We start from the raw sequence: 12,825 nt of genomic DNA on the forward strand, positions 1-12,825 counted from the left end.
GTAGGCCTTCACCGTTGTGTCGTCCGCCATGGACGGAGGGGTTCCCGTCATGACCTTGCAGCCAACGTCCAAGCCGTCACCGTCACTGGGCAGTCTCCAAAGACAATGGACGACAAGATGGCGAACGTGTACGAGTGCGGCGTGATGTGGTAGAGCCACTTGTAGCCCGCCGGGATGGAGTTCGCAGGCGGGTTGTACCCCATGAACAGGAAGAAGATGGTGTTCAGCAGCATACTCAGCACCGCGGCCACCTCCATGCTGGGTAGAATGTACATCATGAACTCACCCGTGTACGCTTGCAGGAGCACGTGGAGCGACATGTTGAACCAGTAGAGGAAGAACGAATCCACCCCAGTGAAGCCCACGGACGGGTAGTACACTACCATGAACAGCAGTGTGGCCACGAACGCGTACGGGATCTCCGCCAGGCTCGAAGCCAGGAAGTACCAGAGCGCATTAAAGCTTTGAGTCGATCGCTCCCGGTAGAACGACGCTCTACCTTCGTCCGCAATGGGTAGAATGCTGTGGAACGAGATGACGCCCACGAACGTGATGGTCATGTACATCATGCCCATGCCCGAGTTGATCCCTTGGTACGAGGTGTAGTCGCTGTCGGTGTACGTGATGCCGATCACAATTCCCAGTCCAATGAAGATGAAGAAGCGCGTCAAGTTGTACGACGCAGTGCGCTAGTACAAGTCAAAGAAGCGCTTGGTCAGGAACGTCATCTGCGTCAGGTTGGTGGACGCGCGTTTGTCGCTGAATTCCAGAGGTGGGAGCGTCGGTGACGGTCGGAACAGCCCCTCCCGCTCCAAGTTCGCCTGCAAGGTCTGGAACTGCTCGCTCTGCTTGAATATCGCCACAAAGTCCGTCTTGTCCCGCACGCGTGGCCGCACTGGTGAGGCGAGTCGGCATTTTCTCAAGTGGGGAGGAGAGCCATCCCATATCTGTCCTGTGATTGGCTTAAAATTTGTCTGGAGATGGATACATAGCGAACGAGCTGTAGGTGGAGATCAAGCACCATCTCCATCTCTAGTACAACGCGAACAGGCTCTCAGGAGCGGCGATGGTGAGGCCGAGTTAAGGCGGAATAAGCTAATCCAGTCTGCGTTAGGCGGAAACAGAGCGATTGGCGGTTTCCTACCCGCCAATCCATGCCATTCTGCCGTCGATTGGCTCTCAAATGCTGACAATCTTAGGCAGAATTAGCACTAAATAAGCGTTGATCGCCCTTTTATGACTCTAATTACGCCTGAATTAACAGCTCACCCGCCAAAATACGTGAAAGGCACAATAGATATTTTGTGGAAAACAACACACGAGAAGAAGATCTAGGAGGAGGTAGTGAGGAGACGGGGTGAAGGAGACGACAAAGCACCCGAAAACTATGGTGCCTGCGGCTGAAATTCGCTTTTCCGGGACACTGAATATTAACACCGTTACACGGATAACGACCTAGAGTTTGCGTTAGAGCTACGTGATGCGACTTCACAACATGCTTTGCAATGTGCGGAGTCAGCCCAGGTCTCAGAATTTGAAGCAATATACGACGTGCTCCGGCGGGAAATTTCAATTTGTATGCGGTCTTTCACCGCCGTATAACAACCACCGTTTTGAGACTTAAGATTGGTCGGGTACAGTACCGGCGGACTTCACGGTGAGGCTTGTGCTTATCCTTGAAGTGCGTGAAGTGCATGTACTAGTGACAGTGTCCTAGCGTCTTCGCACTCGTTTTGTTAATCTACATCAAATTCGTTATCATCGCACGAAGCAACGAGCAGCAGTCAACAATTAATTCGATATACCCAAATGAACCTTAAAAATGTAAAAGCAACCATTCCTACGGCGTCAAGTCTTACTGGATGCACAGGAAAATCGCCACCAGCAGGGCTGCACCGTTCACGAAAATGGCAAACGGGACCACACTCGCAGCTGAGCTTGAAGCCGACGTCTCCGATGATGCCGACGCCGAGGCGGACGCGGAAGAAATTCCGTCGGCAGTGGATGCGGCCGTCGAGCCCGACGAAGTCCCCACTGCAGTCGAAGCCGCCGTAGATCCGTCACCAACGTTCACCGACGAAGCAGCAGACCCTGCATTTGCAGCAGACGACACAGAATTAGACCCTGCCACCTCCGGGGCAATTGTAGCGGGTGCAGCAGTTTCTGGCACGGTAGTAGTCGGCGCAGTAGTAGCTGGAGCTTCAGTCGACGTACCGGTGGTTGACGACGGCGCAGTTGTGCTGGGGGTCGTCGTGCTGGGAGTCGTGGTCGCCAAACCGGAATTTCCAGTGTTGCTAGCCGTAGTAGTCGACGGTGTCGAAGTCGTTGAGGTCGAGGGGGCAGCTGTCCCGCCAACACAAGTCATCGCCAGTTTGTCCTCGGTGCTTGCATTGTTGCACTCCTGCTCTCCCGGACACACATCCGACGAGAAATTCTCCACGCACAGCATCCAGCAGGTCGTGCCGCCATTCGGCGAGTCTTCACAGTCGCAGTATTTCTCGCACAACGCGGCGTCGGTGGTGGAGTCGTGGTTGCACGTAACTTGGCACGAGTACGTGAGGTCCGACGCCGTGGCCGTGCTCTTAAGAGAACAGATCTTGAGCGAGCAACTGTTGTCCGATGCAGCCAAACGCCGTTGCGGGGGACACGCCACAGCACCGAAAGCCTGGTGGTCTTCACCATCTTGTTGCATCAGGTACCGAGTCGTCTGGTTTGCGTATTGCCCAAAGGTTAGGCCAGTGTTATCCATGACCTGGTGCTCCTCGAGCAAAATCATCTTGCCGAACCACGACCGCAACAGCTTGTTGCCTTCTCCGTCCTCGTTAACCACGCTAACGGTGCGTGGGTAGCGCATGCCATGCAACACCGAGTGAAGAGGTGGCGAGGTTTTGATCCAGTCGTCAATACCCGACCCGAGCATCAAAATGAGCTCATCCGGGTTAAGTACTGGGCGCACGATCTCCCCATTTCCAAGCTGGATGAACAGTCCCGCGTCTTGCCCTTGCGTTTGCTTGAGTTGCAGCTCGCCAGTCGGCAACACCTCAAAGTACGCAGGTGCAATCATGGCAATCATGAGGCCGTTGTCCGTGTGCAACTCCAGCGACAAGTCGGCAACATTGAGCTCCGCGTCTGAGATGTACCCATTTTCCAACTTGCGGGAGGCTTCGTAGGCGTGGAAATGGTCCAAATGCACCGAGTCCTCCAAAAGTTGCCTCGCCGTCATGGCAACAGCACCCTTTTCCGCCACCACGTGGAACTTTTGGGTCGCGTCCAGCGCCGTGCCCACATTGGCCACGGCCAGTTCGACTGCAGCGCTGAATGCGGCGTGGGCTTCGACGTACTCGGGGCAAACTGCCAGCAATTGGGCACTCTGGTCCAGGGCTTCACTTAACCGGCGACCCGACTCGAGACTCACGGTGTAGCGGTTGGTGCCGTCTCTCAGCTCGCGGTGGAGCAGGAACTCGGCGCCCTGGCGCTGGGCTTGGACGGCGCAGTCCGCAGCCGTGCGGAGGTACTCGCTTCTCAGGTTAGAGAAATTGGGTACGTTTTGCAACGCAATGATCCCATTCTCCTGGAGCCTCGCCAGCAAATCGAAGTTGTGCGCGTTGTTGGCGGCGCTCGAGAGTTGGGTAAAGTCCACGGGGGGCACGCGGAAGTCGCGCGGCTGTAGAGCTGCAGCCAGCGGCGCCAGCAGGAGGAGGCTCAGGCAGCGCAGCATTGCGGTGGGTGGAGGTGGTAACTGGGCTCTGGTCCGGTTAGAGAAAATGGGACGTCGTCGGAGACGTGTGGGGTGGGCAGCTAGTTGCAGACTGATCGACGTGTTTGTGGCGGTTTAGAGCCTAACCGTATGTTGGTTTTTGTATAGGTGGCAGCTCGCCCGGAAACCACATGGCTGGCTGAGCAGGCTGATTCCGCGCAGGTTGAAGGCGGCGGGTATCAAGTGTCCTCCCGCTTCCACCGGCAGGAAAGCGGGTGGCCAGCACCAATCATCCGGAGTAATGGAGGACTGAGTGGCATTGGCACTTGCAGTCGAGAAAATGAGGAAGCGTACGAAACCATTCGGTGCAGATGCAAGTGGCTTCACTCACCTTCGACAAAGTTACGGTAAAAAAAAGAGTGAGGGGGGGGGGGGGCTTCAACTACAGCAACCTGCGCGAATATATTAGCCTGCTGGTCTTTACCGCACGATGACAACTCCCATTTGGATCTTGCGCATGCATATGAAGTACCCACCAGAAGATCAGCTGCGTACAGTCAATGTGATATCATCGGGACCTTGTGTTGATTTTTTATCCCTGCGTAGGATGTGGCATTTTAGATGCAGAGCTCCAGGTATGTGCGGTTGTACGAGTTGACGCCGTCGTCCTCCAGCATCGGGTACGCGGGCGTCAGGCCGTCCTGCGCGTACATGTAGAGCGAGTTGTAGATCTTCCAGTACACCTCGCGCACGCGGCGCGCCGGGTGGAACAGACCCTGCAGCACGTACTGTAGCACCACGTGCGGACCCAATGCCACACGACAGCCTTCCACGGCTTCGAACACGGCGTTGATCACGTGCGGAGACGTTTCGAAAATGTTGGGCCACACGAAATTCAGCAGGTGCAGCAGCGCGTCCTCGCAACCCAATCCAACCACACCCAGCGCTAGATGCTTCACGGTAGTACACGCCGTTTGGCGATGCACCAGATCACGGTCCATGAGTGCGTCCTGCAGCAGCGGCGCCACCGCGTAGATGTAGTCCTTGCCCATTTCGCCGATGTACTCGAACATGAACGAAAATGCCTTCAACACACCGTTCTGCACGTTCAATTCGGGGACACGGTACTCGTTCATCAGCGCTGGGACGACCGTGAACGGAGAACATGTTTCGGCGACGATAGCGATGGCTACAGTCGTACACACGCGGTTCTGTCGCTCCTGCACCTTCAGGTTGTTCAGCAAAGTGTGCAACACGTCCTGAGGACCAATAGCCTTGGCAATGTAACCAAATGTGTTGACTGCAGCACGTCGGATACCCTTCTTGTGAGCCTTCAGCATGTCCAGCAGCTCGAAACAAATCCGCATCCACTCACGAGCCGATACCAAATCCGCACCACGATCAGCAATGCGTCCAACAAGGTCGATACAGTTTTCTTGGACCTTCTCGTGGCGGTTTTTGAGAATTGGCGTGAGGCGCGGAAGCAGATCCTTGATCGGTGGGGTCATCTTGCTCATGCCGATCACATTTACGATGGCTTTCAGTGCACCAAGAATGCTACCAAGCACCTCTGGGTACTCTTCACCGAGATACTCGTACAGAACAACACCCATGTGACCCATCAGAGGCTCCTGGTCGCACGTCTTCATAACCACAGCAATCCGATTGATCAAATCAGCTGCCTGCATGCGGACCTTGGCCGGTTTGTTGTTTAGTCGCCACTTGATAGTACCGCAAATTTGCGGCAGGTAGTTCTTGGCACGAATTCCCAACGCGTTCACCACAATTCCGAACCCATTCAACATCACGAAAGTGTCGTCCGAAGTTTGCTCCTGGAAAGCATAAAGAATACCGTCAATGAGTTTCTCCTCAAGATCGGTTCCAATATCTGTGGCACCCAAGTTCGAGATAATCTTCTGAATTGCCTCCATGACCATACGGCGGTACGGCTCGCTCTCATCCTTCAGATCATCGACAACACGCGAGATGATCTCGCTCGCCCCAACGTTGTTTGCAAGTTCCACTGTCGTCTCCACTAGCTGGCGGTAGTTGCGTCGGTCCAATGCCATGCGGCGAACCCAGAAATGCCGGAAGAACTCGGGCAGGATCTTTTCCTTCACATAGGATGCCTCAACACCGTCGGTAGAAACACACTGCTTCACCACCTTCAATACAATTTTCTTCATTTCTTCATCAGGCGACTGGAACTCACGAATCAAGATCTCCATCACCTCAACAGTGTAATAGTTCGCGTACTGCGCATCCATAAGAGGAATGATGAAACCGATAGCCTTCAGAAATGCTGCCAGGCCCTTGCCGTGGTGCTTGCGGGTACCGCGCCAAAGTGGTCGGAGCACAGAGTCGAAGGACTCAATACCATACGGGTGCGCAGCTTCAGCAAGAGCAGCAAGAGCAAGCGCTGTGATAGTGCGCACCTTTTGCTCGTCTTCCAGGCCGTGCTCAATAATCTCCACGAGATGCTTCAAGTGCGGTAGCACAGCACAACCCATAAGGATAGCGACTTGCTGCACGATCTTGATACCTGTGTGTCGTGCTTGCCAGGACTTTCGCGACTGGCAAACGGCCTTCAAGAAAGGCAGCAATGCCGGGATACCCAACGCCGAGGCAACGACCGCAAACGCACGGGCAGTTGTGTTACGAACGTACTCGTCATCAATATCGATATCGGGGCGCATCGTGGAAATCATGGTAGCAAGACCAGCAGCCTTGGCGAGGTTCGAAATAATCTCGCGGCCCTCTACACGAGCGTAATAATCTTCGTCAATCAGCAGTGGTTCGATCACAACCAGGATTTTGTGTACATACGGTCGAACAAGATCATCCAGCTTGTAAAGCACACGGTCGATCACCTTCACCAGCAAGTGTCTCTCCTGGTCCTCGAGCGTGGGCGCCATGAGCAATGGCAAGATCTGGTTGAATAGCGCGCCGGCACCAAATTCGCGTGCCTTATCCGTCAGCTGTCTCAGCGCACTCTTTCGCTGCGGCGGGGTGCCATTCTTGATCTTCAGCAACAAGCGCATAATCTTACGCTCCTTGGCAGCCTCCGGATCCAAGTCTTCCTCGTTCACCTCGTCCATAAGCTTGCCGAAGTATTGGTAGTCCTCCGGCTTGATAAAGGGCATGGAACTACCATCCCCACCCGACGGGGTGCCAACAGGCACACCGTAATCTTCACGCGCCGGCGTGGCCTGCATTGCGAACCCCGGTGTTTGGCCCATCGGCGTAGGAGTAGCAAGTAGCTTCCGTGACGGAGTCCGAATAGGCACATACGACGCAGGCGGGTCCAGGATCTTGTATCCTGTAGCGGGGAACAGCGCGTCGAGCTCCTCATCCGTCATGGGGCGATTGCGCTCTTCAATCTCCCGCTCCCATCGCATCCGCTGCGCCAGCTCAGGCGTCAGTGCTCCACTCATGATATCGGGCGTCATCTGCACGCTCTTACCGGGCGTCGCCATGCCAGTCGGGCCGGACACGGGCGTCTCATCCCACCGCGAGCGCTTCCCAGTGCCTGCAGGCGTCGCGCCGCCCAAATTCACGGGGGTGGCGTCCCATTTGGACGCCCCACTGCTAGCCACGGGCGTTTCGTCCCACCTGTTCTTCCTTCCTGGGGTAGCGCCCACCGCCGAGCCCGACACGGGGGTGGCGTCCCACCTGGACGACGTCCTCGTGGGCGTCGCGGCCACGGAGCTCGCCGCGGAGCTGTCGGAGGCCGTATCCCACTCGGATTGGCTCTCCCCGTCGTCAGTCTTCTCGGCCGGAGGCGCCTCTTGGTCCCAGCGCATGCGCTTGCGCTTCCTCTTGGGCGTGGCGTCGGGCTCCTCCTGCTTGTGCTCCTGCTGCAGCTTCTCCTGCTCCTCGCGCTTCTGCTGGATCTTGCGAACCACCTCGGCGCGCTCCTGCTCCAGCTGCTGCGTCTGCATGATCTCCTTGTAGCTGCGCGCGGGCGTCTGGCCGCTGAAGGCGTCGCCGCGCTCGGGCGACAGCACGCGCTCGAAGCGCCGCTTGCGGTACGAGTTCTCGCGGTCCACGATGCGCGTGTTCACGAGCCCGGAGCCGTTGGCCTCGCGCGCCTCGGCGAACGGGTCGTAGCTGTCGTCGATGAGGCCATCGGAGCGAGAGTGATGGTCACTGGGTTTCTGCTTCTGCGGCTTCTGGTCCTGCGGCTCCTCGTCGCCCTCCTCCGTGACGGTGGCGCTGTAGCCGGCGAAGCGGTCGCCGCCCCCGACGCCGTAGATGTCCCGGTCGAACTGCCCCGTGGAGGAGAGGCCCACGCCCACCTTCTCGTCCTTGTCGGCCATGGAGATCGCTCGCCCTTGGTCGCCTCGGTCTTGCTTGGTGTCGGCTGCCTGCGGCCGCTGAGACGGAAATAACCTCGGAGAGTAAAACCTCGTTGTTGTGTGGACCACGTTCATGACGTCTCGACTAAGTACGAGTTACGAGGAGGCATGGCGAAGTTCGACCATGATGGCACTGTGCTCACATGCAGGAGCGGAGGACGGATACTCTATAGTGTTTACCTAGCTCTGGATACATGTTCATTTGCCCAGGCGCCACCTGGCAGGCGGCTGGCGTGTGATTCCGCATCGTACCACGTACAGGTCGCCTGCAACAAGTTGTAGATGTAGATGCACCAGAGCTGAATGCGGCGGGCGACCGACGCCATTAATCCGCGGTGCTGGCGGTACATGTACATGCATGAGAGGCTGCTGCGACGGATGTTAAGCAGCTGACGATATTACCCGTCGCAAATGCCGGTGCAAGGGCATCTCGACAGCACAAGACAATGGTTGACGAACGCTGTCTGCCCAAGTAGAGCAGGCTGCTTGGTCACCTGCTACATGCACACCATTCAACGATGATGGCACATTCCGCGGCGTTCTCGACTATCCAGAGCGCTGCGAGTGTTTCCCCGCTCGCCCAGAGAAACCTGCTGGTGTTTGGTGTCGAGCTCGACTCGAGCCTGATTCGGAAATGTGACAAAGATCACACGCCGGCACTTCAACGGCCGTCGGCGCCGTATTTGGGCCTAACCGCTTCCTCATTTGCGAAAAGGATCAATCCGTGCCAAGGCGGAGGAGAGAAGAGGAGCTCACAAGAGAGCGATATGGCCGACACGATGCCGCTGCCCCGCCAGGCCGCCGTCCCGCGCAAGCAGCGGTACGCGCTGGAGATCCCGGAGCGCAACCAGCCGCAACAGTCGCCAGCGGCCGCCAAGCCCGAGAGCTCCGGCCTCGAGGAGACGCTCACGTGGCTGGAGAAGCAGCGCCAGTTCGTGCAGGCCCAGGACGGCAACCAGCGCCGCAAGCGCTCGTCCACGTTCGTGCGCTCGGTGCTGCGGCTGCTCAGCGGGCCCAAGGACCTGAGCAGCAGCAGTAGCAGCAGGAACAACAACGAGGCAGGCGATGAGGAGGGCAACGCGCCCAAGCTGCCGGTGCCCTGGGGCCAGGACGTGCTCAAGGCGGACTGGTCCGAGGTGGGCTTCCGCCTACTGGACCAGCCCATCATGCAGGACATGAACCGCGTGCGCTCGTTCATCGCCAAGGAGGAGCTGCTCAGCGCCTCGCCGCAGGGCATCATCGCGCTGGCCAAGTGGCTGCAGCGCTTCGACAACCACGTGCGCCACGTGGTGACGCTGAAAGAGTATTTGCTGGAGGAGCGCACGCTCATCGCAGGGGTCGGCCACAAGGTCACCACGCTGTACGACGCGTACGACGAGGCCATGGCGGTGGCTCTGGAAAAGGTGCACGACGAACGTCGGGACTTGAGCGAAGCCGTGCTCAAGATGTTCGACGAGCTGGAGAAGATTTTGAGGGGAGAAGTCACCGCCGTGAAGTACCTGATCACGCAGACGTTGACGGAGAAGGAGGAGTACGAGGCCCTGAGCACGCTCTTCAATCAGTTGACTAGCGACGAAGAGTGCGGCGTGATCGTGGCCCACTTGCTTGGCTGGATGCGCAACAACATGAGCGAGAAAGACGTGTGCGTGTTCCTCGCGCTGTTCAACACGGAGGTGCAGGACAAGATCGCCGGCGAGTGGATGCGCATGTACGCGTCGTACCTCCACTTGCTGGACGAGTTTTCCATCAACTACGACAGCTCGCTCTCGTATTTCACATGAGCATCGGCAGGCGGCCTGCGGGCGGCTGCGATGCGCCATGACGATGAAAGGTAGACGCCGCTGCGGACTTGCCCACGAGCCTAAAGGCACAGGGGTCGTCTACTGCAATTGCTATCGTGCATGCCGATGCGTGCGACTGGCGAGAGGTACATTAGAAGAGTGAGATCACGTCGTCTGGCGGTCGTCGCAGGCCGCGAGCTTTTGCAGCCTATGATATTCTTGCGTAGTTCACAATGCCCAAACAAATTATAAACTCGAAGTGCCCGACAAATTCCACACACGCAGCCAGGGCTCAAGAAAACCACTTTGAGTAATGACAAACAAATTGTATTATCGCGCCCAGACCTGTTGCATCGCCGTGACTTTTTGGTGTGCTCAACCGTGGGCTGCGCTATCTCTAACCTAGTCGAAGCACGAGGACTTGCGGATGGGGTCGATCCAGTAGCGCGCGTATGCCACGCTGGAGTAGACCATGGGGACGCTCTTGCCACGGCCGCACACTTCGCCGTCGCGCCAGTTGCGCCAGCTAACCACACCAACCACCACGTCGTCGGCATCGTCGTCCAAGTACTCGATGAAGGCCGGGCCCCCGGAGTCACCGTCGCAGTAGCCCTTGCTGATCTGGCCACCGACGCAGATCATGGAGTCGTCCACGGAGATCTGTCCGTTCGTCGCGCACTCCTCGTTGGTGATGAGGGTCGAGTCCACGCGCTGCAGCTTGTGGCCGGCCAGGGCCGTGGAGCCCTCCGACAGGCGACCAGTTCCCACGGTAGTCACCGTCGCGCCGGCCTTGAAGTCTGAGCCGTCCGCCTTGGCCAGCTTCGCTGGCGTGATCGTGGACGGCACCTCGAGCTCGAGGATGGCGAAGTCGTTGGAGAACTTGAGCGACTCGGTGAAGTTGGGGTGGTTCATGACCGCCACGACCTTGATCTGCTCGCCGTCGTCAGTGCCGTTGTTGTAGTGCGAGCCGATCGAGACCCAGCGAATGTCGTACGAGATGCAGTGCGAGGCCGTGAGCACGTGGGTGGGGCTGATGAGCGTGCCGCCGCAGAAGTTCTTGCCCTCGGCCGTGTGGCGCATGCCGGCGTAGTAGGTCTTCCTGCCCTTGGGCACGGTGGTTCCGCCAAGGATGAGCTTGCGCTCGACCACCTCACTGGAGGCGTTCGCGGTGGCGGCCAGCGTGGCGAACGCAGCAACGATAGCGGCGGTGAACTTCATCTCGACGGCTGGTTCGGTAGCGCGGTGGGCTGCGGTCAAAGAAATCCAAAGTGATGTTCAGTCGCTGCAATGCAAGCCATCTGATGCCGCGCCTGGGACGCTTTGCTGCTCCAGGGACAAGCCCGCTGTGCGGTTCATTGAGATGTGCTCAAGTTAATCTGCTAATTTTTAGATTAAAATCGGAATGTTGCAAGTTCATTGAAACTGCATCTCGGTATGTAAGGAGGTTTTTCAATGCAGGCACTGGTTTCGGCCCCGCGGCCAACTCGATGCAGCTCAAGCATGCGTCCCAATTGTCAAACCTGCACGGTAACGTGAAAATGTGCGAACTTAAGCACTACGATTTGGAAGCACTTTTTTCGGCGAAGGTAATAATTTCAACAGGAACAATATGTTTGAGGAACAGGCATTTCGCGTGACGTGCACCAAAGCAGCTCTGTCCCGAGCTTCGGAGTGAATGCCTTCTGAGGAAGCACAACTGCCAGGTGACCTGGGTACAGGTACATTTGTGTGCTGCATCGCCGTTACAACATCAGCCGCCATTACGCGGGTCTCTCCTTCTTCACCTGCGGTTTGTTAGTCGCAGATTCGAGACAATTAACGACAAGTTCTATCAGACCACCAACTGACAGATATGTCGGGGAGGTCTCGAGTCGAGACCTCGACCGAGGCCGTCTCGGTAGGCGCAGGAGCCGGAGTGTCAGCTGGGTGACAAGAAAATACAAATGCAACCCAAGTCAATCAGTTTGCTGCTTGGTTCACCCACTTTGACTCAAAGTTTGAGTCGGAGCCTTCGGGGTCTCTTCAACACCGCGGAAACTTTGCTCGGATTTGGCAGATCCCATTTTGGTGTCCGCACAGCTATGAACGGGATATTCGGAGCAGCCGAACTTAGCGCCAAATGTGAAGTTTCATCAAATGTTCGGCGTTCTCGTCGAAGTTGTTTCGGTCTGCAGTTCTGCAGGCAGTCGAGCCCGGCAGGTACGAGCTGCACTAGTCTCTCAGCAACAGCATGGACCACTTAATCCGGTCTGTCTCTCTTTCTAGACTAACTCGTGATTAATATGCCCGTATTGTAGTGCAAGATTTGGAATATTGTGGACCGTGCTGAGCTCAAAAGCACATTGCATTCGGCCAGCACGAATGCGTCCCATCTCGTTGTACTGCATACGAATACTAAGTATTGCTAACGTCTCTGCCTGCACCTTGACAGGTGAGTCGATCGGAGAACCAATACGCTGTTGCTACAAGATATACGGCCACCGCACTCTCAAATATAGCAATGGGCATTGATGCGAACTTAGCAAGGTGATGGAGCGCTGAGACTTGTGAGCAGGGATCTCCGTCTGCACAGCTCGCCCGTGATGCAGATGCTGCAATGCACCGTCCTCAGCCATTTGGGCTTTTGCAGGGTTCCCGTCGCTGCCGCCGCGCTGCTCCATCAAAATGAAGTTCACGTCTGCGATTGGTGCCGCCTTCGCCGCGCTGGCCTCGTGCTCCGTCACCGCTCAGTCGACTTTATCCAGTCTCACCAGTGACCTCGCCGACGTCCCGGTCACGGAGATCCAGGCTGGCAAGTCGTATGTCGCCGGCGTTCGCTCCATCAAGGACGGCTCCAACTTCTGCGCCGGCGCGCTCATCAGCGCCTCGCACGTGCTGACCACGGCGGACTGCATCCCCAACGACATCCGCTGGGTCTCGCTGGCCTCCGACTCGTACACGGGTGCGGCCGACGGCGAGCAGATCAAGGTCGTGGCCTACATGCCGCACC

General features: G+C 57.2%; 3 protein-coding genes across 3 annotated transcripts; 1 reads left to right on the forward strand and 2 right to left on the reverse strand.

Moving 5' to 3' along the window:
- Positions 1 to 2,571: 2,571 nt before the first annotated feature.
- On the reverse strand, positions 2,572 to 7,026 carry PHYSODRAFT_288446 (hypothetical protein). The gene has a single exon (XM_009536161.1). It carries the CDS (start codon positions 6,910 to 6,912, stop codon positions 4,315 to 4,317), a length of 2,598 nt encoding a protein of 865 aa, XP_009534456.1. The 5' UTR covers positions 6,913 to 7,026; the 3' UTR covers positions 2,572 to 4,314.
- A 1,808-nt stretch (positions 7,027 to 8,834) lies between these two features.
- PHYSODRAFT_522260 (hypothetical protein) lies at positions 8,835 to 9,836 on the forward strand (the record flags this gene model as incomplete). Its single annotated transcript, XM_009536162.1, has 1 exon — positions 8,835 to 9,836. One exon carries the CDS (start codon positions 8,835 to 8,837, stop codon positions 9,834 to 9,836), a length of 1,002 nt encoding a protein of 333 aa, XP_009534457.1.
- A 52-nt stretch (positions 9,837 to 9,888) lies between these two features.
- PHYSODRAFT_355801 (serine protease trypsin-like protein) lies at positions 9,889 to 12,811 on the reverse strand. The gene has a single exon (XM_009536163.1). The coding sequence runs from the start codon at positions 11,052 to 11,054 to the stop codon at positions 10,239 to 10,241; it is 816 nt and encodes a 271-aa protein (XP_009534458.1). The 5' UTR covers positions 11,055 to 12,811; the 3' UTR covers positions 9,889 to 10,238.
- Between the last annotated feature and the right edge of the window lie 14 nt (positions 12,812 to 12,825).

This window comes from Phytophthora sojae, assembly GCF_000149755.1.
Source record: "Phytophthora sojae unplaced genomic scaffold PHYSOscaffold_9, whole genome shotgun sequence".
In the NCBI taxonomy this organism is placed as follows: domain Eukaryota; phylum Oomycota; class Peronosporomycetes; order Peronosporales; family Peronosporaceae; genus Phytophthora; species Phytophthora sojae.